This window comes from Notolepis coatsorum, assembly GCF_963971535.1.
Source record: "Notolepis coatsorum genome assembly, chromosome: 3".
NCBI classification, from domain to species: Eukaryota; Metazoa; Chordata; class Actinopteri; order Aulopiformes; family Paralepididae; genus Notolepis; species Notolepis coatsorum.
Genome location: NC_140167.1, coordinates 190,264,045 through 190,291,590, shown reverse-complemented (window position 1 = coordinate 190,291,590; position 27,546 = coordinate 190,264,045). Strand labels below are relative to the sequence as shown.

At 42.6% G+C, this 27,546-nt stretch overlaps 1 protein-coding gene across 1 annotated transcript; it reads right to left on the bottom strand.

Annotated features, from left to right (window-relative positions):
* Window positions 1-386: 386 nt before the first annotated feature.
* Window positions 387-27,507, bottom strand: atp6ap2 (ATPase H+ transporting accessory protein 2). The gene is made up of 9 exons (XM_084310427.1): window positions 27,384-27,507; window positions 20,199-20,329; window positions 18,712-18,840; window positions 18,404-18,499; window positions 18,161-18,298; window positions 4,696-4,749; window positions 2,903-3,052; window positions 2,637-2,756; window positions 387-1,541 (listed from the first exon to the last, which is right to left on the bottom strand). The coding sequence occupies exons 1-9, from the start codon at window positions 27,457-27,459 to the stop codon at window positions 1,347-1,349; spliced, it is 1,089 nt and encodes a 362-aa protein (XP_084166553.1). The 5' UTR covers window positions 27,460-27,507; the 3' UTR covers window positions 387-1,346.
* Window positions 27,508-27,546: the final 39 nt, after the last annotated feature.

The following is a 27,546-nucleotide window of genomic DNA, read 5'->3' as shown; positions in this document are numbered from 1 at the left end:
AGCAAGAAGGTCCTGGGTTGAAACCCAGACGTCACGGGAGACCTTTCTTTGTATGTTTGCATGGGTTTCCTCCCACACCAAGACATATAGGCAGAAACTACAGATGAAAATTGGCTCATTAGCTAACTCCAACGCATTTATTTAGATGCATTGTCCCTGGGAAATAAATAAATAGGAGTGAGTCACCAGCTGTGTCCTCCTATTACACCTTGTATTTCGGCCACCCCTGCAAATGGCTGGTGTTGCCTCATGTGATGTTAGTCTGTGCAGGCATTGCCCCCCCCCCCCCCCTAGGAAACATACTACAAGTCAAGATTCATTTGAATATAATTTCATCTCACTGCTCACTAACGACTCAACACATTTCAAAAGAAAAATAAATAAAGGGTAATCCATGGAATAATTTATTCTGCATCATGTTGCAATTTACAGGTCTTCATTTTTGCTTATCCAATTCTCATCCAAAAGTTCGACACGGTATCATCAATTTCAAATCCATGCAGGGAACAACCTACCTGGCATAAAGAATCACACATCTTCTCACAATATCGACACAGCAGTTTCGTATACAGTTGTATTTCTTTCTTCAATATATACACATAGAATTTTTATTTAACTTAAAACAGTTTTCAAACAGCAATAGAAGCACAACGATGACAACCACACACGCACGCACACACACAACTCTCTAGCCACACAGTTCTCATTCTTTCAGGGTGTTACAATGATCCATCATTTTCACAATAAAAAATAAAACCGCCATCACAAGGGGGAACGAAAAGGTGACTTGCGAGGACCTACGTCATAAGGAATGATGCGATCAGTGGGGCTGATGGGTAGAACTATACAAGAAAATGTTTTACAGTGTAACACCTCCAAAGCAAGGCCTTCATGCACCGGGTGAAGATCTAAATTCAGAAAGCACAGTAAACCATCAACCTCTACGTCAGTGTAAACTGCAGATCACGTACTGTAATAAATACTAGTCAGGGTCCAGGAGAGACGAGCGGTTAACGACCGGGCTTTGGGTCTCCTGATGACGACAATCCATCTCCTCGCTCCTACAAAATGTGGTTGGATAGATGTTCACTTTCTGCCGTCAAGTCATTTCTGTGGTTAGGCCGGCGATATCGGTTACAACCATTCCATCTCTAGTCCACTCCACACAAAGTGCTTTTGAGAGTTAAGGGCCAGAGGAGCGATTTGGAATTGGGCCTAAACGTTACTCCCATCAACCCCACGTCATCTAGTTTGTTCTCACCAAACAAAAGAGACCACACAAAACGACAAAAACATTCACTAGAGGGAGATCTAACTGGACGGTTGGGAGTGTCGATGGGAGGGACTCAGTCCATCCTGATCTTCTGATTGGTCATCCTGTATATGATGCTGTCATAGCCAGGGTCCATGTTCCACAGGTTGTAGGAGACGGCGATGACGGCGAGGGCCAGGACGATCATCAGCCACAGCACGATGTTGAAGATCACAGCGTAGTTGTAGTTGTACTTGTAGGCCAAGTTATACGGGCTGTCTGGGTTACTCTGCAGGGAGAAAACACAGGTTATACAGGCTGTCTGGGTTACTGTGTGTGGAGAAAACACAGGTTATACGGGCTGTCTGGGTTACTCTGCAGGGAGAAAACACAGGTTATACAGGCTGTCTGGGTTACTGTGTGTGGAGAAAACACGGGTTATACGGGCTGTCTGGGTTACTCTGCAGGGAGAAAACACAGGTTATACAGGCTGTCTGGGTTACTGTGTGGAAAAAACACGGGTTATACGGGCTGTCTGGGTTACTGTGTGTGGAGAAAACACAGGTTATACGGGCTGTCTGGGTTACTCTGTGGAGAAAACACGGGTTATACGGGCTGTCTGGGTTACTCTGTGGAGAAAACACAGATTATACGGGCTGTCTGGGTTACTCTGTGGAGAAAACACGGGTTATACAGGCTGTCTGGGTTACTCTGTGTGGAGAAAACAGGGGTTATAATATACGGGCTGTCTGGGTTACACTGTGTGGAGAAAACAGGGGTTATAATATAGGGGCTGTCTGGGTTACTCTGTGTGGAGAAAACACAGGATATACGGGCTGTCTGGGTTACTCTGTGTGGAGAAAACACAGGATATACGGGCTGTCTGGGTTACTCTGTGTGGAGAAAACACAGGTTATACAGGCTGTCTGGGTTACTCTGTGTGGAGAAAACGCACATGTCTGGTTACTCTGCTGGGAGCATGGAGAAAACAGGGTTTAAACACAACGTGAAAGGTTAAGGAATAGGCTAGATTCATAAGTCACTCAAAACGGAGAGAGAGGATGGAGAGTATTGCTGCCTGTTTGTCTGTAATTGTGCTTTTGCAGAGAGACCATGGCATGGCTAACATAACATATCCTGCTCATGGTCAGTTCATGCCGTCTGAACTCTAAAAACGGATACAAATCTGCATCAGTCCTGTCCAACAAATGGATACTCCTCACTGAAACAGATCTAGATGGGCAGACACAACGGATCAATCTGGCAACTCCCCCAAGTTGTTAGCATTTTGTTTTGTTTTTGTATGACAGTTAAAAGTAAACTAATCAGTTTGGTGAAGTAAATGTGATCAGTAGATCAAGTAGATCAGACTCAAAAGACTTACAATCTGCGTGGACTGCAGGATGGAACGGGACTTCCTGGTCAGGGGGACCTCAAAGCTCTTCACCGTGACAACCTCCACCAACGCACTGTTACCATAGAGACCGTACACATCCTCGCCAAACTACAGGATGACAGATGAACAAATATGTAAACAATAAGAGATACAAAAGAAAAAAAAAAAATATATATATATATATATCAGGGATATTTGAGTTTAACCATTAGGTGAATGAAGCGACTCCCGTTACCCACAGATCCCCTCTTTACCTTCTGTAAGACGGAGGCCAGGATGGCGGTGGCGTCACGGTACTGGGCGGAGTCTTGGCCGTATCGCCGACTCAACTCCTCCAGGCCAGACAGCTCCAAGGAGTAGAGGTCTGGGGAGTGGTCCTTGGCCAGGTGCTTGTGTCTCTGCAGCTAGACAGTAGAGAACAACTGTTACACACACAAACAGGTACTTGTGTCTCTGCAGCTAGAGACAGTAGAGAACGGTTAGAGACACACAAACAGGTACTTGTGTCTCTGCAGCTAGACAGTAGAGAACAGGGACGTGCACAGGACTTTAGAAAGGCAGGTGCCCGAAATTAGAAAAAGGCATGAATTATTAAATGCAATGCGAGCGCGCATAGCGCACAAGCCCGATTTTTGGGGTTAATACAAGTCTATGGTACATTCAGTTTCACCGATAGATGTCACCAAAACTACATAGTGTCCCTTTAATAACACAATATGCGCTCCAGACCAACAGCTGCGGGAGAGAGAGAGAGAGAGAGAGAGAGAGAGAGAGAGAGACCGACCGACCGACCGAGACCGCATTAACTACCTTGGTTAGTTGAAACGTGGTCCAGGTCAGGAGGGCTTGATGAAGTATTATGTCCACTGTCCCACAGTCACAGACTGTTGTCTTGATCTATATCCACTGTCCTCCAGACTGCATCCAGCCAAATAGCTTATTGTTAGCACTGTAGCTTTGTTGTTGTCAAACTTGTCACCACACAGGACATTCACGAAGTCAAAAACTAATAGCGCTTGCCGATTGGTGCTAAGAACAGCAGGGCGGGTGCAAGCCGTGTGACGTAATTGGCAGACTCGACTGTCAATCAAAATTATTCTGTTTTCCGTCAGAGAGGAGGAGAGTGAGAGAGAGAGAGAGAGAGAGAGAGAGAGAGAGAGAGAGAGAGAGAGAGAGAGAGAGAGAGAGAGAGAGTATGCTGCGTGATTTTCCTGCACTAGCAGCGGACAGGGAGGGGCTGGGGAGGGGTGATCTGGCGACGTGTTTCACGAAAATATACAGTGCACTGCAAACCCGACATTTTATTTTGTTGGGCAAATACCTTACCTGATGAAGTGTACTCTTGCTTTGTTTTAGTTGAAATAGTAACTGTAAAAAAAGAGGTCTCGACTCGAGTGTGAGCTCAACAACAGCTGGATATCAATTTCGTGTTCAGTGCACTGCTGTGCTGCTGGCCCTGCGCGGTTTACAATCATCTCATGATCATCACCCACCCACGTGCTATGCCTATGCGTAATCTCATGATCATCACCCACCCACGTGCTATGCCTATGCGTAATAGGTCCTTCCAGGCTGGAAGGACCTATTATTTACAAGAGGGGTGGCATTTCTCTTTCTTTACCTAATATTTAGATTCTATCGTGACATCTTTCATTTGGAAGGGCAGGGCAGTATATCTATATGTGCAACAGTAAAACAAATAAAAATAAAAAAGAGGGTGGCATAAAAAGGGCACTTTCTAATGAAAAATGAAAAAGGCAGGTGCCCGGGCACCCCTTCACCCCTATGTATGCACGTGCCTGGTAGAGAACAACTGTTACACACACAAACAGGTACTTGTGTCTCTGCAGCTAGAGACAGTAGAGAACGGTTAGAGACACACACACAGGTGCTTGTGTCTCTGCAGCTAGACAGTAGAGAACAACTGTTACACACACACCGATGCTCGTGTCTGCAGCACTGCTGCACCTCGTCTGAAAACATTTTGAAATAGCTTGAACGCGGGATAATGGCTGCTTGTTGTTATTATTATACTTGGATCCCTTACCAGGGCTGTGATGTCATGCAGCACCTGCACCTCAGACAGGAAGAGCAGATCAGCCTGTAGAGCAAAAGGATGAAAGAGGTAAGAGACAGTACAGCCACACTACAAACCACCCAGTGAATATACAATTATGAAAAGGACTCCTTAACCCTTTCACTGCCACATGACAGCCGGTTAACCCTTTCACTGTGACAATACAGAAGGTTAGCCCTTTACTATCACACAACCGACGGCGATGCTCCATCATTAGCATCATTAGCTCCGCGGATCCTTCTGTCGTGTGGCAGTGAAAGGGTTAATAATATCTTCATTACTGGCAATACAGGGTTTCATTCATAAGACCTCCGTCAGGTAGAACTGATTACTTTGAGAATAAACCATGCCTGTACACACAGCCATAACAATTCATTAGACGGATTAGTTCAGCGGCCAAGTTACACCCAACTCCTGCACAACTATACATTTTAACCCTTAGAAGTCTAACCTAAATAGCTCCTCCTCCTGAGAATTTCCCCCTTTTTTTTTGTTACATAATATAAAATTACAGATTCATACCTTCAAAATAAGCCATCAATTGTCAAATTTGAGACGATAGTTTTCAATCAATGTCCTATCAAACATTCTGGTACAGTCATTACCAATTTGCAGCAGGGGCCTCTGAAGGGAATTCAGTGAATTCAGCTAATGATAAGGGAACTACAGTCCTTCCCAGAATTCAATGTGATGTCAATGTTAATTTGAATGACTAATTCACACCATGAAACAAAGGCCCAGCAGGGAACAATTACAGCTGAATGGGGGTATAGTGTGACTGATCAATACAGGCAACACACACTTTGATTTGATGCCATGCATATACACACACTAGATAGACAGAGGTTTAGATAGATATATAATAGTAATATAATAGAAAGAGAGAGAGAGAGAGAGAGAGAGAGAGAGAGAGAGAGAGAGAGAGAGAGAGAGAGAGAGAGAGAGAGAGAGAGAGAGAGAGAGAGAGAGAGAAAGAGAAAGAGAAAGAGAAAGAGAAAGAGAAAGAGAAAGAGAAAGAGAGAGAGAGAGAGAGAGAGAGAGAGAGAGAGAGAGAGAGAGAGAGAGAGAGAGAGAGAGAGAGAGAGAAAGAAAGAAAGAAAGAAAGAAAGAAAGAAAGAAAGAAAGAAAGAAAGAAAGAAAGAAAGAAAGAAAGAAAGAAAGAAAGAAAGAAAGAAAGAAAGAAAGAAAGAAAGAAACAGAGAGAGAGACATTTATAATAATAATAATAATTATTATTATTATTAAATAGAATAATTTTCTATAGGCTTGCCGTGGTAGTCAGTGATACTGGTGTCATTCTGTGTTCAGGCTTCCATACTTATTGAAAAGAATGCTCATATCCAAAAGTATTAGATAGATATAGGTCATACATGTAGGTATGCATTTGGTTACACACACACACAGAAGTAGTCTCAGACCGGGAGTAGTCTCAGAGAGGGAGATACAGAGGAGAGATGGAGAGAGAGATTTGAACTTAGTGTCCACTTGGGTGTCTGAAAACAGGCTGAAGTTAAACATCTCAAAAACCAAGAGCCTAATATTGGGATCCAAGCATACTATAAGAAAAGACGTGAAGCTAAGTATATCTTTAGACGGAACAGCTATTGAGCAAGTTAGAGAGGCAAAGCTGTTGGGTGTCACACTTGATGGAACACTCTCATGGTCAACTCACACCAACAATGTGGTTGCCAAAATGAGCAGAGGTATTTCAATTATCAGAAGGTGTAGGTATTTTCTAGCCGATCTGATATTGAAGCAAGTGATACAGTCATTAGTTCTTTCTCACCTTGACTACTGTCCAGCTGTCTGGTCTAATGCCTCAAGACAAGAGCTCAATAAGATCCAGCTCACTCAGAACAGAGCGGCCCGTCTGGCCCTGAACTGCTCAATGAGAAACAGTGTGGAGGGGATGCATACCAAGCTGTTGTGGTTGAAGGTGGAAGACAGACTGGATTGCAGCCTGATCTTGTTCATGAGGAATATATATATCTCAAGAGAACCTATCTGTTTGTATTCACAGCTAACATGTACACATGATCGACATAAGTATAATACTAGGCATGCCTGTAGGGAAACGTTCACACTGCTACTACCAAAAACCAATGCAGCAAAGAAAACTGTGTTATATAGAGCCATGTCATATTGGAATAAACTGCCAGTACATCTTACTCAGATAACCAGTAAGATAAGTTTTAAAAATAATTTGAAAAGAGCATTGAGAGAAAAAGAAATTAGTTTACATTAAAGAAAAACACAGATACTGTAGTTTACACTGTAAAGAAATGACTGTCTGAGAGTTTAATCCCTTTTATTGTATTTTCTGTGATCTGATACTCTGTTTGTGTACTGTAATGCTATTTGGAAATATTTTTATATTTTTATATGTAGGAATATTGGAATATATTTTTAAATGTATGCTACTATAATGTTATGTATGTATGTACTGTTTTTGTTGTGTGTGGACCCCAGGAAGACTAGTTGTTGCTGCGGTGATGACTAATGGGGATCCGTAATAAAGATAAAGATAAAGAGAGGGAGATAGGGAGATATAGATAGAGAGAGGGAGAGATAGAGGGAGAGAGATATATATAGGTTAGAAAGCAACCTGGGTTCTCAGACAGACAGACAGACAGACAGACAGACAGACAGACAGACAGACAGACAGACAGACAGACAGACAGACAGACAGACAGACAGACAGACAGACAGACAGAGAGAGAGAGAGGCGACGTCATCTTTCCTTCACAAAGCGCATCGTTGCGCTGTCAACTAAAGCACCGTGTTTACTACAGCGCGGGTGACCAAAACACCAAACTCGTCGCACAGTAGCCAGTGGCTGATCATATACACACACGCACTCTGCCATACTTAGTTAATGTTTTAGCGCGACGTGGGTATACAGGACTGTTGAGGATGCTGCAGTTTCTGTTGCACATAGAAGCAGACTCGACACAAGTTTCGTCTTGACGCTGCGTCTCAGCGCACACACACACATCACATTATTCTGCGAAGCAGCTCAGTGTCCCGTGGATATTATTGCAAGAGATATTTCATACATATTATGAAAAGCCGATGCCGATCTGTTGTTTAGAATTTGGATGGGGGGTAGCGAGTCTCTGATACCTCTCACCTCTGCGCGGGGGTCTGACACCTATTCACAGCGCACACGCTTCACTTGTGTGTGTGCGCGCGTGCGTGACGTGCGTTTCGTGACGCGCTGTAGTTCTCTGGCAAACGCAGATAATTACAAGCATAACATCTAGCAAGAATTAAACGTATTTACAAATCGTATTATGTTTAGCAGGTAAGGAGACATATATAGTAAATCTCAAAGCACTCGAAATTGTCATTTTTCTATTTTTACAGATTTCTGAAAAGCACGACTTCCAGAGCATTTATGAGTCATTCTAAATCCCTTTGTTCTCCGCCCACGGGTCCAAACAAGCCCCGCGACCTAAAAGGGTTAAAGGCATGTACGGTACCCCTGGCAATAGAAGTTGGCAGGTAAGCGAAGAAGGTATATGGTCTGTGACCTGGGAGATAACGAAAATAAAAACACACTTTTTATTGTAAACTACTTTATGATAATCGGCAATGAACCTTTGTAAGAATGCAGAATACAAATAGGTATTTTGGTTTGATGAAAATTAGAAGTTGGAGGCGGCTGGGTAGCGCAGCGGACTAAGCGCCTGCCTACCAGCGCAGAGACACTGGTATCGAATCCAGCTGTCAGCGGTACCTCCGGCTTGGTTGGTTGTCCATACTAACCAATTGGCAGTGTTAGCGGGTGGGAAGCCGGCGGGGTGTGTATCCTGGTCATTGTAAACAGCGACTCCTACAGGTCGGTCGGGGCGCCTGCTCAGCGAGGGGGGGAACTGGGGGAAGTAGTGTGATCCTCCCACGAGTTATCTAAAAACCTACACACATATGCTCCAGCTCGTACCCCCCCCTTCCAGACCCCCCATTGGATATTCCATCCACTTTCCCTCGCTCCTAACCAGACATTACCATTATATGCTAGCTTTTATTTTCTCCACCACTTCTAACCACAATGTCATTTTGGATTCATTGAGACCCAAAATTCTTGCTGTAGATATTTCTTGATAGATCACATCGAGATATGTAATAATCCAGACCTTTCGGCACATTTTTTCCGGTTGGAACCATCGTGATGCTATCAGCTTTTTAGCCACTGTGATACCCCGATAAAACCAATCTCTTTAGCTGTGGATGTACTGCACACTGAAAAACATCTTCAGCAGTAGTACAGAGGGGTGTACAGGTATATTCCAATTTAAGAGGTTTGATAGTTGCTGGGTCACCTCTTTCCAGAATATCTTAACTGGTGGGTAGTCCCAGTACATGTGCATAAATGTCCCCTCGTCCCCATTTGTACATAAGGAGCATTTGGAGTCTTGTATAAGACCCATTTTTTTCAGTCTTATAGGAGTCAAGTATGTCCTGTGAATATAGTTAAGATTGATTTGTTGATGGTCCGGGTTCCTTGATGTGAATCGAATATTTGCCCAGGCTTCTTGCCAATCAAAATCACTTTCCAGGTCTGGTATATCCCTCCTCCAGACTGAGTCTAGGTGGAGGGTTTCATATGAGGACGTTAGTAATTGATGATAAAAATCTGAAACAAAAGCTCTTGATGTCTCTCTTTCAAGTTCAAGTTCTTTAATAGTTGTCATACAGAAGTACAGAATACTTTCATACAAAATGCTTCTTACTGTTACGCTCCAGAGACTGTGCTAGACAAGATAGTATCAAATAACATAATATAGCATGTAATTTAGAAGAAGAAAAATGAGGTCACAGTGTTCGGTATAGACATATGTACAATGTTCTGAGTTACCATATAATATACAATACTATGCAGTGTACTAATGTACAGTACTATCTAGTGCAAAGCAGAAATGGGATGAGGTAGAATTTTAGGTACAATTTACAGTAGGTGTACGAGTTGTAGTGCAATCCTTCATCAATAAATATAAAGTGTGGGGAGTGGGTGCTACAGTGTGTTTGTTTAAAGTGGGTGTGTGCTATAAAGTGTGTGGAGTGGGTGCTACAGTGTGTTTGTTTAAAGTGAGTGTGTGCGTGTGGATGTGTGTGCTATGTGCGTTTGGTGGTTGTTGTTGTGTAGTGTTCATTCATTGTTCGTTTAGCAGCCTGATGGCCTGGGGATAGAAGCTTCTTCTGAGTCTTTCTGTGCTCGCCTTGAGACTCCGGTATCGCTTGCCTGACCGCAGCAGTTCAAAGAGGCAGTTGTTCGGGTGACTGGAGTCTTTAATGATTCTCTTAGCCTTGCCCTTGCAACGCTTGTTGTAAATGTTCTGGAGGGTGGGGAGCCCCCCTCCAATTGTGCGTTCGGCTGAACGTGTCACTCTTTGTAGTCTGCTTCGGTCTTGTGCAGTGCTATTCCCAAACCAGGAGGTGATGTTGCCGGTCAAGATGCTCTCTATTGTACATGAGTAGAAGTTCTTAAGGATCTTCTGACTGACTTGGAACTTCCTTAGGCGCCTGAGGAAGTAGAGGCGTTGTCGTGCCTTCTTCACAACACTGTCAATGTGTGTGGTCCATGTCAAGTCCTCGGATATGTAGGCTCCGAGGTACTTAAAGCTGTTGACTCTCTCAACCGGTGCCCCGTCGATGCTGAGGGGGCTGTAGTCCTTGACCCCCGACCTCCTGAAGTCCACAATCATCTCCTTTGTTTTGCTGACGTTCAGGGAGAGGCTGTTTTCCTGGCACCATCCCGCCAGGACCTTGACCTCTTCCAGGTAGGCCCTCTCGTCGTTGGCAGAGATCAGGCCCACCACCACTGTGTCGTCAGCAAATTTGATGATTGTATTGCTACTCCGCTGAGCCACACAGTCGTGTGTGTACAGGGAGTAGAGGAGGGGACTCAGAACACAGCCCTGGGGGGCCCCTATGTTGAGGGTGATGGATGAGGAGGTGCAGTTGCCTGCTCTCACCACCTGGGGTCTGCCAGTCAGGAAGTCCAAGACCCACTGGCAGAGGTCATAGTTCAAGCCCAGGTCCCTGAGCTTGGCTATGAGTATGGAGGGGACTATGGTATTGAATGCCGAGCTGTAGTCGATGAATAGCATTCTCACATAGTTCCCCTGCCTCTTGTCCAGGTGTGATGCTGCTGTGTGCAGCACATGGGCTATGGCGTCCTCCGTGGACCTGTTGGGGCGGTATGCAAATTGCAGGGGGTCCATGTTGATGGGGAGGGAGGAGCAGATGTAGCCCTTTACTAGCTTCTCAAAGCACTTCATGGCTATAGAGGTGAGAGCTACAGGGCGGTAGTCGTTGAGGCAAGCAGGCTTGGATTTTTTGGGTACAGGGATAATAGTGGACTTCTTCAGGCAGGTGGGGATGACAGCCTGTTCTAAGGACAGGTTAAATATGTCAGTGAATACTAGGGCCAGTTGGTCGGCACAGACTTTTAGGACGCGGCCGGGGATGCCGTCCGGACCTGCTGCCTTCCTGATATTCACTTTTTTAAAGGTCCGCCTCACCTCATGCTCTGTTACCCTGAACACTGCGCCTCCATCAGCAGCCGACCCCCCCCCCATTGCCGTGGCTTGTGAGCTGGTGTTGTTATTACCAGCATCAAACCTCGCATAGAAGGTATTGAGGTCATTTGCTAAGGAGATGTCACTGTTCAGTTTGAGGGAGGCGCCTTTGTAGTCTGTCATCGTTTTGAGCCCCTGCCACATAGCTCTAGAGTCAGCTTGTTCAAACTGGAGTTCAATTTTATCCCTGTAGCGCCGTTTGGCCTCTGACACTGTCCTCCTTACGTTGTATCGCGCCACCTTGTGGTCATTCATGTTGCCTGCCACTAGGCCGTCGTTGTATGCTTTGGTGCGCTCTCTCAGAGCTTCACGGACGGATTTGTCTACCCAGGGTTTTTGATTTGGGTAAACTCTCATTTTGGTAGTGGGGATTGTTTCTTCCACCCTAGTACAAACATAGTCCAGCACTGTTTCCGTGTAGACATTAATGTTATCTGTGTCGCGGAACACATTCCAGTCTGTGCAGTGAAACACAGACCGGAGCGTCTCCTCTGACGTCAAATCCCATTTCTGCACCTCTCGCGAGACTACAGGAGTACTTTTAATTCTCTGTTTTAGAAGAAGAATTTGTGGTATCTGTGGTGTACAATTGGTATATTTAATGGAACACCGTGAGCCTTCAAACATGCCAATAACTGTGCGTAAAAGTAATATGTGGACTTGGCGAGATAAATTTTTTTGCGTATTTCATTTAAACTACAAAAACCCTGTTTATTGAAGACGTCTCCTAATGAGTGTATGCCTTGCTTTTCCCATCTAGGGAATCTTATAGGTTGTTTTTCTATCCAGAGTGCATTGTTATTGAATAAGGGAGTATGATTATGCCATTTATGTAGGGTCGAATATTTTTTTTGTGTTTCGCGCCATATCCGGATCGCATGAGTAATTATGGGGCCAAATTTCCGTTCGCATTGCTTAATTGGTAATTTGGTGTATACTATGCCCTTCAGCTTATGTGGAGCTACTATATTTTCTTCTAAATTTCTCCAGGATACTAATGCTTGGGGATCAAACCATGTTGTTAGTGGTCTTAAATTGTACGCCTTAAAGTAGTGGTAGAAATCTGGAAATGCCATACCTCCGTCTGCTTTGTTTCTCTGTGCGGTGGATCTTTTTATACGTGGTGGTTTGTTATTCCAAATAAATTTGTATGTGGAGGAGTGTAATTCTTTCCAGTAACCCTTTGGAGGGGGTAACGGTAGCATTGAACTGAAGAAATTGATTCTAGGTAGGACGTCCATCTTGATTATTGATATACGTGCCTGTAATGAGTTTTTAAGTTTCGACCACCTGACAAGGTCGTATTTGATTTTGTTTTGGATTTTTATGTAATTGTGCTTCACCGTTTGGCTTATGGTGGGGAATATCTCAACTCCCAAACATCTAAATTGTTTTACCATCTGTATCTCTTTTGGGAGGGTTATGTTTCTTTTTGCAGGGGCGTTAAGTGGGAGGAAGGCCGACTTCGGCCAATTTATCCTAAATCCCGATAGATCTCCAAAGTCCTCAATGAGCTTGAGAAGATGAGGCAATGCTGTGTTGGGGTTTTGCATGAACAGTATTACGTCGTCCGCATATAAACTAATTTTGTGTTGTGTGCCCTTGATTATGATTGGTTCCATGGATTGGGATTGTCTTATATATTGTGCTAAAGGCTCTAATGATAGATCGAATAGTCCGGGACTAAGAGGGCAACCCTGTCTGGCTGAGCGTGATACCGGAAAGATTTTGGAGATGATTGTACCTGTTGTAATCATGGCCGATGGGTCTTTGTATAATACTTTAATCATATCGATGAATCCTTTTCCTAACCCCATCCTTTCTAATACTGCCCATAGATACGACCATTCCAACCTGTCAAAAGCTTTCATTGCATCCAGGGACAGTATCGCCTTAGGTGTGTTGTCTTCCTTATTGGCATCTAGTACGTGTAGTAATCGTCTTGTTATCGGTGATCAAGCGACCTCTTATGAATCCAGTTTGGTCCGGGTGAATTAAAGATGTCATATGCTTTTGTAGTCTGATGGCTAATACTTTAGAGTACAGTTTGATATCGGTTCCGAGGAGGCTTAAAGGTCTATAACTACCGCACTCGGTGGGGTCTTTGTCTTTTTTAAGGAGGACTGTTATGAGTGCAATATTGTCATTCTTATGGAAGTTCCCCTCCTTAACTGAGTATAAAATCATATTTAGTAATAAGGGTCCAATTATGTCCCAACAAGAGAGGTACATTTCTGGTGGGATACCGTCTCTTCCAGGAGCCCTACCACTTTGCATTTCAGATATGGCCTCCCTAAGTTCAACTAGTGTGATCGGTGTTTCTAACTGTTTAGCGTCATCCTCTGAAAGTTTAGGGAGAATAATTTGATTAAGATATGTGTCCATTTTGTTTTGATCGAAGGTCGTTTCTGATTTATATAAGTCGGAGTAGAATTCTTTGAATGTATCATTTATTTTTTCAGGGTCTGTTTCAAGTACTTGTTGTGCTCTAATGGTAGTTATATCTGCAAATGTTGCATTAATTCTTAATCGCATGGCTAATAGGTGACTAGGTTTAGAACCTTGGGAGTACTGCTGTTGTCTTGTGCTACGTATTTGTATTTCCGATTGTTGTCTGTATATGGCATTGATCTCTTTTTTTAGTACCTTAACTTGATTTTCTAGTCGAGTTGAGTTGTTGTATTTTAAAGAATTAAATAACGTTGAGTAAAGCGTTTCCAGCTCAGCCAGTTTTGTGAATTGATTCTTGCGCATTTGAGGAAAAGCTATCAGTGAAATCTTTGATCATTCCCTTTACCGACATCCATATTATTCTGGGGTCTTGCACCGAGTTTGCATTCTCCCGTATGAATACTATAAGAGCTTCTTTGAGTTGTGTAATGTATTCCTTGTTATTAAGCAGCATCGAGTTAAATCGCCATCTTGGGGCTCGGGAAGATAGTATACCAAATGTTCCTTTTAGGAGTAAATAACAGTGATCTGATAGTGCGTTGGGTATCATTTCCACTTCATAATTATCAAATAGTCTCGGGGATGCAAAGACATAATCTATTCTGGATAATGTGTTATGTCTCGCAGATCGACAAGAGTACTTTCGGGTCGTGGGATTAAGTGATCGCCATAAGTCATTTACACCTGTAATCTTCGACCAATCCTTTAATGCATTAGATGAATTCTTTTGTTCGCTGGAAAAGGCGAGGTAAGATTTGTCCATCCTTGGATTCCAAATGGCATTAAAATCCACACCTATTATAAATGAGTAATCGGGAATGTCTAACATTGCATTGGTTAGTGTAGTGAAGAAACCCTCTTCGTACAAATTTGGGGCGTATACCGCTACCAACGCTATTTTCCTGTTCTTGTGTACAATCTTAGCTATCCGACCTTCTATATAAGACCATACTCCCTTTAATTCAATATTCAACTTACGTTTAACGACTATGGCTACACCCCGAGTTCTCGTACCAATAGAAGAGTGACTAATATTATGATATGTGTTATTATGGGCTGGTTTTATTTCTAAAGCTTGGAAGATTAGGCAAACTATTGTGAGATTGGTTGGTTTATTTGATGTATGTCAAGTATGAAGGTATACAGAATATGCAGTTAATGTTTCCCTATAATTTGTATATTTGGTCTCACACCTATGTACAAAGAAAGTGACAGTCTGCTTTGCAAGCCCAGCAATATTATTTTATTTGTAACGCACTTTATATGTAACAAATCTCAAAAGTGCTACATGAAAGGAGATAGATAAAATAAAAATGAATAAAACAACCAATGACATGAAAGAAACATTCAGATCAAAGTCAGCACTAGACAGCTAAAAAAGAAAATATCACGTTTTTTTAAAACACACAAGGCATCAGTAGGTCCATTTAGGCAAATGCCTTGTTAACACTTTAACTGCCGGAAGACGTGTTTAGGCGTCCTTCCCCGCCATGCTCAAGTTGCCGAAGACGCCGTAACTCGTCTTTGATATCAATATTTCAAAAATCTGTGATCGGATTCATATTTCCTATCCGCTGGCCTGAGACCCACCAAAAAGCCCCACTGAACCCTCTAGCGGTTCAAGAGCGCCATCTGGTGGCCGATCGGCGCAATCGCCTAACAGGAAGTTACTTGGACGATGTGCTGTTCTCCCATATTACTTCCGGGCACTCGGTAAAGGTCCCGGCACTCTAGCTCGTCACAATACATAGCGATCCGTTGCCAATAACTCGATAAACAACATGATTTGGACGTATATACCATTATACAACCTGGAAATGGACCGGGTATTCCAACATCCCATAATAGGAAAATGTATACTCCACGCTCATCGCCCAACGGCGCGAGGAAGATACGGTAAGATTCAGCCAGCGTTTCCGTTAGAACATATTCGTGCCGGTCTGGGTGTCCTGCAAGATTTCTATCACCGGACATATTCGAGATATTCCGGTCAGAGTTTTAAACAGCAGTCTATTATAATCACATTTTTATGAGCTAACGAATTCCGTTATAATTGGACATGTGTATTAATTACATCAAGCGAAGAATGAGAAATTGATTTGCAGAATCAAATTACTATCTCTCGCCTCTCAAGTTAGTGCGATACGCTACCAGCATCAAGCTCCCGCCCCGCAGGCTTGCGCTGCAGCAGCTCTGTCACACGCACCCCCAAATGAATCTCGAGTAGACATCGCTTCACCTCGTTGTATCAGACACGTCACACATATCATAATGTTCAACTTCACACACAGCAAACTGTAGTTGATCATCACATTGCCTCGTTTGCTAGCTCGTCGCCACATGCAGAGAGGACGAGCCACATGCGTGTAACTTATTTGTTAATTTCATTATAGGTTATAGCCTACATTTAGTTATAATCAATAATATGCATTACTATGTGACACGGCAGTCAACCAACAGTTGCATATGATTAAAAATGTCAACAATCACTCACCCCGTCTCTCGTTGTGCCTATCCGTTTTGTACCTGCGACGGCTGCGAGAACAGCGACTTTAGTTGCTGGTTCGACTTTAATAGATCCCCATTGGAACAGGCGAGGCTCGCAACGGTAGCAGCAGACTGGGGATGCTCTTTGTGGTTCAATCAATAAATTAATAGTAAAAGTACGCTCGACATTTGTTTCTTTTCCGCGGGAGCCACCACGGCATCAGCGTCAGCGGTCTCTGTGACTTCAAGGTCAGAAGACTCATCTTCGTTGTCATTATTAGACCTGCTTGTGCTTGGTTTCATGAAATATTTACTAATCTTAGCTTGTTTCGCCATCTCTCTCTCTTCCTCGTATACCCGTTTGTCATTATGGTGGCCAGAGCGTGCAGGCTCAAAAAAAAAGAAAAATAAGTTTCACATCTGAGCGGCGCCATCCTATCAGAGTGAAGCAACAATTAAACTGAAAATGGAATTATTGTTTCGTTCATCGCATAGGCTATTTAATTTTAGCCGATTTTAATACAATTCAAATAATAAAATTGTGCTTAGAGGAATTATTTTCACCGGACATTAAGACCGGAGAGATTTAAATATTCGGACTTCAACATATTTTGCCGGTCAAATACCGGTAATTACCGGCTAACGGAAACGCTGGATTCAGCGTTATTTTTCAATGTCTTCTATACTAACTGATCTGATGAACATTTGACCCACATTAGATGAATGGTATAACACTGCCCACGGAATTATAAACGCCCCCTCGCCCATCCGGTCAACATCAGATGATGTGTAGTAACTTCCAGAAGTCCGTCCAGTTGGATTTTTTTATATCGCGCCGATTGCTATCAAACTGTATTTGATCATCAATATAATGCATTTGGGGCTATAAATCACGTTCTGGAGAAAGCTGCAGAAAGAGATGAAAACATACTTATACTTTAGATCATATTTTAGTATGAATATGTGAATGAAAAAGTTTAACGTTCATACACCCTGAACAATACATATAGGACATTGAATGGGCCCTAATAATGGCAATTTAGCAATAGAATTTAAAAAGTTATAGCCCTGCAAAGAAGGGGAATTTCTCCATAGACAAATAGAGCTGGCAACCTATGGTATATCATGAATTTAGCCTTAGGCAATCAAAGTGTTAAAAAGAAATGTTTTTAAGTCCTCTTTTTAAATGCCGAGGTTTACAGGTCGACGTGTGCTGTAGCGTTGAGTGTTGCATTTCAGACTGCCACTCTAGTTTATATATATTTTTTTGATCCACTTTTTCTCCTTATTTTCTATTTTTCTCCCATCCCAATTTCGCTGTTTCCAATTCTACCGCCCTGTCTTGAACGTTGCTTGCATATGCCCCCCACAGGTTGGTCGTAGGGAGGATAGAAGCTTTGCATCACGTGTCCCCTCCGGTACACGAGGAGGCAGCCTGTCACATCTTTTCACCTGCCAGCGCGTCCTCTCATTGGCGAGGTGTAATGTGTGGAAGGCTCACACTACCCCCGCTATTTCCTGTCTCTGCTGTGCAGGCGTCCCCCAACCGACCTGTAGGAGTCGCTGTCCACAACATCCAGATTACCACCCATCGACTTCCACTCGCTGACTCTGCCAATGGACCCATCTCAAACCCTGCCCTCTTTTCTTGATCCTCCAATCACAACTGTCGCTTACCTCGGAAAGTTTGTCCGAGGTAAGCGACAGTTGTGATTGGAGGATCAAGAAAAGAGGGCAGGGTTTGAGATAGGTCTAAGCCAGTATGACGGCCGGCCCAAGCCGGAGGCAATGCAGACAGCCGGATTTGAACCTGGTGTCTCTTGCGTTGGTGATGAGCGCAATGTCCGCTGCGCCACCCAGCCGCCACCACTCTAGTTTATATTGTACTGTATATGACCGTGCTGTAGGGAGCTGACCTCTGCGTTGCGGCTGAGCGAGTTGAGGGGCAGGGAGGAGAGCACAGAGCCGTCTTGGGACAGGCGAGCGCGGATCTGCTGCAGGGTGACCGGCAGGTCCTCGAACACAGCGTTGGCCTTGCCCAACATGTACAGCCTCTGGAAGGAACCGGAGCAGAGATGACAAACCATTATAGATACACACTAAAAAACAGTCAACTTCACAAATTAATACAATCCAGTTTTACAGGGATATTGACTTACCTCCTCGCTAGGGGCCAGCTGCAGCACCACAGGGGTGTCCTCGGCAAAGAGAGAGTGGACCGTCTCCGCCACACTGTCCAAGGTGAACGGCACGGGCTGGAAGGACAACAATCCAATCACATCCTAGTCCTTACAGTCATATCCAGTATACTATTATGCATCCACACATTTTACATTACGAGATTTTTTTTTTTTTTTATTACCCACATGCCATCGTGTCATGTATTAAAATGTTGTTAAGCCCATCTCAGGTAATTTCAGTATGTTGTTATCCAATCACCAGAGGTTCAAAGCCTGGTCACACTTACATTTTCCATGGGGTATGAGACCACACTCTGTGGCAGGGCAAGGCTGTCAACCCCCCTCACCACCACCAGTACATTAGCCCTGGGACGCTGGAACAAGGGACCGGCCTGGAGACCTGGCCAGGACAGATCCTGCACACAAAAACACCCTAATGAAACGCTCAATAATACATAATGGATAAATAGTAGGGGTGGGAATCACCAGAGGCCTCACGATACGATAGTATTGCGATTCAAAATATATTGCGATATGCTGAGTAATGCGATATTAATATTGGGATTTATTACCTTTTTTCAACTGCAAAGTAAAACTTTGTCAACATGTTTTATGTAATAAAATAAAGTGTTCAGTCCGTTCATCTCACTTCAACATTTTTTATTGCAGCAAATGGGATTTTCTCAAGCAGACATGTCAACACTGTAATATGTGTTGCATGTACCTGACAAACTGAACTGTTTGTATTACAGTCATATTCCAACTTAACTGAATGCACACGTGTGTGTGGACTACTGTACTATTACAGGTATTGAAATGAACAATGCAACTTCCTTATACAAAAAAAGAATAATAATATCGCTAATAAAATATCAATACTTGGCGTCCTTGTATCGATACAGTATCGTCACGCAAAGTATTGCAATACTATATCGATATTTTCCCCCACCACTAATAAATAGCACTGTGTCTACAGTATTAGGTAGGTCTATCTATAATAATAATAATAATAATAATAATAATAATAATAATAATAATAATAATAGGTAATGTTAGGGATAAATACCACTGTGCCTACACAGTATCAAGTAGGTATATCAATAACAAGTAGTAGGGATAAATAGCACCACTGTCTACAAATCTTTGCAGCATCATTCATTTTTTATTCATGCATGCCATTTCAACTTAAAGTCAAGGAAAAACAGGGCTTGCAACTGCTTTATAACACTCTAAAAAACGTTTAATATTAGACTATTGACAATGTTTCTATCCCAGTTAGTCTTCAGCTGGGATCAAAATTTGACTGTAAATAGTCAAATAAATGATTTGGGGGGGATTAAAAGGAGTTGTGAGATTTCTTTTTCTTGACTGAGATATCCGTGTTTTGCAGTTTGGTTCAGCACCACCACAGAAAGGGTTGTGCAAAATAATTACTACCGTACCGACTGCATACCTTTTCAAGTCACATTAGCACTGCTCCGATGCATTTTGCATGCTACTTCTAAATATGATTTGTCCTGTACTTATCCGTGCTACGGATTGTCTGACTGTCTTGTGGTTTACAGTCTTCTCTCTCATAACATTCGATGTTCCTCATTTGTCATTTCTTAGATCGTATTAATGTATATATTTACTCTGAAATGTCACTGTCAAGTGTCAAGTGCTTTTCAATATCCAGACAGGAATAATACATACTGTCCATGTAAAAAAAAAAAAAAATGCACATCTAACACAAAAATGACTGAACAGCAGATTTGATTTATGGATACAGTACCTCCTGAACAGAGAAGCCCATGGTTAGAGCCACAAGGTCAGGGATCTTCTCTCCAGAGATGGGCCAGTCTCCCTTCTGGAAGGACACACAATCTGGAGCCTGCAACACCGTCAGGCTGTCCCCGTGGACCCCTGGGGGAAATGTGTGTTCAGGTCATAAACACTTAGATGCAAAAGCAGTGCGACCGTGATGTCTTGTAGTGGGTTGGGCAAAACTCACAAAATTGCTAATCGATAGTCAGTGGGAACTATTAGACTGTAGCGGATATGGACCACTAGCCAAGCTTAAAACTCCAGGAGAGGTGTTGTTGGCCAACAGCTAGGCTAGTGGTCCCCATCTGCTTCCATTCGTTTGTGCTAAGCTAGGCTAGCTTGCAGCCAGATAGCTTTCTACTGAACGCACAGAGGAAATTGGTATCCAATCTTCTTGGAGAACACGGTAAGCACATTTCCTATAATGTTAGCGTGCCCCTTTAGCAAAAGCTGAAGGTATATCCAGGCTGATGCATGCTGCACTTGCTTTAAATGTTGATTCCTTCCTTTGTAAATCTATTGATAAGATGCTATTAACATTTAAAACGATGCGTCACCCAACTAGGGCTGGGCGATATGGCCTAAATATGATATCACGATATTTTCTGACCTTTCGGCGATACACGATACGCATCACGATGTTTTTCTTTTTTTCCCCAAACAATTCATTATGAGGCTTACCAAGACAGTATTTGAGTTTGCAAGCTAACATTAAAGACAAAATAAAATACCCATGCATTTAGCATTTTTATATTATATATTAGATTTAGATTATTGGATTATTAGATTATATATTGCATATATTTAGCAATGAGATATTATATGATTTAGATATGAAATATGATGAATTGAAAATGGGGGACCCTGATGTAAACAAGACGAAAGTCTTTCGCTGGTCTGCATCCCCTTAACAATTGTATGTATTGAGCTGTACTGTACCCATTCTGCAATATGTTAATAAAGTTTTAAATCAATCAATCAATCAATAGGATTTTAGCATTTTTATGAAACTACTGTATATTTGTATGTCTCTAAATGTTTTGATGAATTGAAAATGGAGGACCCTTATGTAAAAAAGCCGAAAGTCTTTTTCTGGTCTTCATCCTCCAGTCAGTCCACTGTTGTTGTATTGAGCTGTACTGTATTGTACCCATTCTGCAATCGTTAATAACGTTCATTCATTCAATCATTCAGCCGGCAACAGAATAATTTTGATTGACAGTCGAGTCTGCCAATTACGTCACACCGCTTGTACCCGCCCTGCTGTTCTTAGCACCAATCGGCAAGCAGCGCTATTCTTTTTTTTACTTCCTGAATGCCCTCCTTGATTTTAACGAGAGCTCAGCTCAACGACAACAACAACAGCTCACCGCAGCCGACGAGTGATTACTAGCGCACCGCAGCATGACAACGAGGCATAATGATTTTACTGCAACACATGTTATAATAAAAGCCTTTCAATACATCCGTCTGATTGAAAACTTTATTAACAGACCGCAGAATGGGCACGCACAACTCGGCACGGACTGAGATATGAACAGTAACGCTTGCTATCTATGTCGTCATCGGACGTTGCTATGTTTGGGTAAATACGCTGATGTGTAACTATATAACGTGTAACTATATAATGTTGATGCCACAAAACGAATGCCTTTGTTAATCATAACAAGTACTAACTTTGATGCAGTAGTGTGTGTGTGGGAGCGGCGTTGTTCAAAAGTTTGAACGGGGTGGACCAGATTGACGCGACACAATCCTCTTGGGCAAAACATCACGATATCCACGATACGTTAAAAAAGTGTATCGTTAATGAACTGTACCCGATATTTATATAATATCGTCATATCGCCCAGCCCTACACCCAACCCATGAGGAGCTGACACAGCTCTTAGCCATCTTTAGTCACAGCCCTGACCCTCCGAGGTGCTGCCAAGGAGTGCTTCAAGTGCTCCTTTGTGCCCTGTGCCACTATAATGCCTCTCTCCACACCAGCCAACCAGGGGGGTGCCGAGATCTGACATGTATCTGTACTTTGTATTATGTACACACAGCTGTGATACTATAATGCACATATTCCGATTTTTTAATAAGACTACTGAAACAACTATTTGCACATGTATTTCATACATATGGTACTTGATTATTCCATACACATACACTGATTAAATGCGATGCAAGTGGTATTCCCCCCCCCCCCCCCCCCCCAAATAAGTGTTAGATAGCTCTACAGTCTGACAGCCATCACTGCTATATAGGGTTTGGTCAGTAAGATGGGTCTGTGCAGTAAACAGTAATTTATTTGTCTGGTATCCCATTTCACTTTATCCAATCAGGAGAGAGAACCCTAGATATTGTACTTATTTCAAGAAATCTTGCCAAGCCAGGTTTTTTTTGTACTGCACTGGCAGATTATTTTACCTCACATATTTGCTTAAAACTGGTTTTTATTTCTTATTTTGTTTTTTTCTTTCAGTGTCAAGTTCTCTCTCCTGATTGGATATTGTATTTTCTGTTTACTGCAGAGCGGAGGGACTGGGAGACCCATGTTACTGACCAAACACCAGGGGAGGAAATTAGGCCACTTTATTCGCCAAATGCGAGTCTTTTTTACGTTTGGCGAGTGATTCATGAAGAGCACTCGCCAGTCTGGCGAGTATACAAAATAAAACATTCTGCAATCACTGCACTGGCAAACGGTGCGCGTCTTCTGAGTGTTCGCTTTAGTTGACAGTAGGGGTGGACGGTATGGTCTAAAATTTATATCACGGTATAATTTGAAGCATAGACGGTAACGGTATATATCACGGTATCATCGTTTTTGATTAAATTTTTTTTTTAATTTTATATAATTTTTTTTTTTTTTTATATAAAATATATATATTATATAATTAGACTTGTACTTGTATTATCTGCGAGACATCGCCACCACGCAACAAGCTCCACTGTCTGTGTGTACATTAGTAGCCTCTAGCTACGGCCAGGATTCTCCGGAGCTGCAGCTGGACCTATACTCGAGTAGCCTCGAGCTACGGCCAGGATTCACCGGCGCTGCAGCTGGGCCCTAGTATTGGTATAACGTTAAATCACATTCACAAGCCCTCAGCTCGAATACGCATCGAATCAGTGTTATAAGACATTGATATCAGGAGCTATCTGTAGCTACTGCTAGCCGGATATATAACGTTAATACAACGCCTCAGTGAATTATTTAGTTCAATGGGACATTTCGTTTTGAACGGTGAACTAACTTGTGTTAACGTGAGCTAACGGCTAACGGAGCTATCATACACGTCTACTCTCTACTAGACTTGATGGAGCGTTTGTTGATGTCAGGAGCTATCGGTAGCTGGCCGACTAGATACCGTTCGGTTAGACAATGCCTCATCATGTATTAAACTAAAAGTGAATAGTTGACTGGGTCATTTTGTAACGGTAGCTAAGCTAACGTTAGCTCAGGGAGACGTCCCGTCCCACTACTACTAGTAGACCCGTGTTTACATGCGTGCGGGAGGGGCTGGCACGCCCACTGCGCGAAGCCTCCTAAATAACTTTTTCCAGTTCGCACATATCTATTATCTATGACTAATTCTATCTATTTTTAGGGGCAAATGCGAGTGAAATAGTCGCGCTGTGGTTACATGACGTCATTGCTATTTTAGAGCTGCACTACCGGTTACACGGTATAGGCAAAATCCATACCGTAGAGCAAATTCATACCGTTTATACCGTATACCGTTTATACCGTCCACCCCTAGTTGACAGTGCCACGAGAGCACTGCACAAGACCACCCGCGAACATATAATGTTTAATAAACGTTTGCGCAGTACTGGCCAACCCGCGGACATATAATAATAAAAGTCCCGCGGTACTACTAGGCTAGCCATCAGGAGCACTCGAAAACAGATAACGTTAAACACAGCAGAATTAGGGATGCCCCGATCACGTTTTTTGCCACCGATACCGATCACCGATCGTCTTGAGCCATATCGGCCGATACCGATCCGATACCGATCGTTTTTGATTAATAAAAAAAAAAAATTATATATATATATATATTTTTTTTATAAAATATATATATTATATAATTAGACTTGTACTTGTAGTTGTATTATCTGCGAGACAACGCCACCACGCAACAAGTCAAAATGCTCGCTATCTCCACTGTCTGTGTGTATACTCTGCTTTGATCAAATCACATTCGGCTCTGCAGATTTACCCTAGGCTCTGCAGATATACCCTACTCCCTCAGCTATCCCCGTTAGTGACTGCGACGCAAGCCGGGCTTCGAATATGCATTGAATGAGTGTTATAAGACATTGATATCAGGAGCTGTCTGTAGCTACTGCTAGCCGGAAATATAACGTTAAGACAACGCCTCAGTGAACTATTTAGTTGAATGGGACATTTCGTTTTGAACAGTGAGCTAAGCTAACGTGAGCTAACAGAGGTATCATACACTAGTACTAGATAACTAGACTATTGCTGGAGCATTTGTTGATATCAGGAGCTATCAGTAGCTAGCCGGCTAGATACCGTTCAATTAGACAATGCCTCATCATGTATTAAACTAAAAGTGAATAGTTGACTGGGTCATTTTGTAACGGTAGCTAACGTTAGCTCATGGAGGTCCCGTCCCACTAGACTAGACTAGACCCGTGTTTACATGCGTGCGGGAGGAGCTGGAGGAGGAGCAGACGCGCAGCACTGTGTGCAGCTCCCGGTGTCTGAGACAGAACTCAGCGAGTGAGATCTGTTTTGACGATCGGCGAAAATAAAGCATTCACCGATCACCGATCGCATATTTATACTGATTATCGGCCGATAACGATCGGTGGCCGATCGATCGGGGCATCCCTAAGCAGAATATGGAAAACAGACAGACTGACCAACGGGGAACTGCATCCAACCCTAGTACAACCATCGAGTATAAGTTACTAAGGACACATTTAAATCACAGAGGTGTAATGTTGTCTACTGGAACTGTATACAGTGGTTAGCTTCTAGTTAGCGTTTTAGCTAACGTTAGCCCCGTGTGCTCAAAGGAGCCAGCTAGGTGTATATCTGTTATGACTATAATGTTTCCAAAAAAGCACCGGACTACGACGTAAGGTTAAACATTTTATTTCATGCTCAAAAGCCCCTGGCTTGCACATCGCAGTCACGAAAGGGGCTAGCTCAACCAGTGCAGTGTGCACAACGTCAACAGCACACCAAACCCAACTGACGTTACCACAACACTTGACGGTACTTCACAGCACTGTCGTAAGACCACCGTGCTGTCTTAAAGGCACAGTGTGCCTACCCAGATGCATACACAACATTGACGCGGCTTGACATACAAAGAAGTAATTATCACAATTAGCGATTTTTTTTGTCTGGTAAAAAATCTGTTTGGCTGGTAAAAAAAATCAGATACTCGCCAGTTGGCTGGTAAGCCAAAAAGTTAGTTTCCTCCCCTGCCAAACACTATACCAGTGATGGCTGTCGGTATGTAGAGCTATTATTTTAACATGTAGACCACTTATTTTAACAAATAAATACCACTTACAGCACCTTTAACTTAGTTACTTACTCTGTATATAAAACTGTTGTACATATTCGTCCCCCTGGGATGAATAAAGTACATAGAATCTAATCTGGACAATGCCATTCAATGAGTCAGGCGTCTCATTTTAAAATAAGCAGAAGTATGGGATATATATAAAGGTCAGTTGTTTCAAACGGCCCACATTGCTAAATCTATTTGGGCTATATCACTCAGTTTGATTGATTGAAAACTGTAATGAACAGATTGCAGAATGGGTACAGTAGTACAGTACAGCTCAACAATACACACAATTGTTAAGGGGTTGCAGACCAGAGAAAGACTTTCGTCTTGTTTACATCAGGGTCCTCCATTTTCAACTCATAATGACACACAATATTCAGATATAAAAATCGAATCTAATCATCTACTCTAAACTAATCATGACATTTATGACATACATGACATACAGATATGCAGTACTGTTAGATTTGTGACATACACGATATGTAATCATGTACAGTTAACTTGTATCCAATGTACAGTTTCTACGTCAAATGTATATACTCTCTTTTCTGGACTCTTTTTGTATCACAAACAGTACTGTAAATCTGGTATGTCATAAATGTATAGATGTAGCAGTACTGTCTATCTGTATGTCATGTGTGTCATATATGTTATGATGAATTGAAAATGGGGGACCCTGATGGAAACAAGACGAAAGTCTTTCTCTGGTCTGCATCCCCTTAACAATTGTATGTATTGAGCTGTACAGTACTGTACCCATTCTGCAATCTGTTAATAAAGTTTTCAATCAATCAATCAATCAATCAATCAATCAATCAATCAATCAATCAATCGTGTAATCAACTGCACCAATAACATGTAGATTAAGGTTTGTGCCTCATGCAGTCATCATGTGTTCCTGGATCATTTCAATCACTGACAAGTGACTGCTCTGCCATAGAGAGTAAACACCTCTGTGGAGAGAGAAGGCACTAGTGTCATGTCAACCATCAGTATGGTGTTACAATCCACTCCCACTAACTTGTTAATTATAAACCAGCAGCTAGTTTACAGTCGATAAAAACAGAACTGGTCAACCAGTGGGTTAAGAATAAAGGATCTCGTGATGACGGAGAGATCAGGACTAAATTATACGCGAAGAGGAACTGGCAGAATGTGATGCATGTCACATGATATATGTCACCCTTGTGTGTGTACCAGAAGCTAATGCTAGCTAGCTGAGCACCGTTTCTGACAGGTTCAAAATGCAGGTGCGTTTCCAACCAATTTAGAGGCCAATAACCTCCAAACAGTCAGTGGCTGATTGCAAATGACACAGCTTGCTTTAATTGACATCTTCACCGTGTATCCTTGAAGAAAATTGTTAAAGCTGGGATATAATGTCAAAGGACTAACAACAAGTCAACGTTGGGTTTAAGCACAAACTGGGGTCCTCCATGCATTTGGTCTAAACGCGATGCTAGTAGCTAACGTTAGCTAACCTGTCATTTCAAACAGTCACTCACGACCCATGCTAACCGGGTAACATGTCAGCAGAACATGTAACGTTGGTTAAAGTAACCTTCGTCAATTACTAGAATTTAGCATTCCACACGTCTCACCTGCCGTGACAATGAAACAGAAGGTAAAAACAACGGTGAATAAACTCTCCATCCTCCGATAGATTTTCAGCGACATTTTTTCTCCTTGCTGCCAGTGATGATCAGCTGACTTCACTGACGTCGTGACGACCGCAAAGCATTGTGGGTCAAGACTAGTAGTGAC

Excerpts from the sequence above, each read along its gene's own strand:
- atp6ap2 (XM_084310427.1), bottom strand. The coding sequence starts at position 27,459 with ATGTCGCTGAAAATCTATCGGAGGATGGAGAGTTTATTCACCGTTGTT. Across the intron at positions 18,841-20,198 it reads TGGGCTTCTCTGTTCAGGAG|GATCTGTCCTGGCCAGGTCT; the intron begins GTACTGTATCCA and ends TTTTGTGTGCAG. Across the intron at positions 1,542-2,636 it reads TCCTGCAGTCCACGCAGATT|AGTAACCCAGACAGCCCGTA; the intron begins GTAAGTCTTTTG and ends TTCTCCCTGCAG.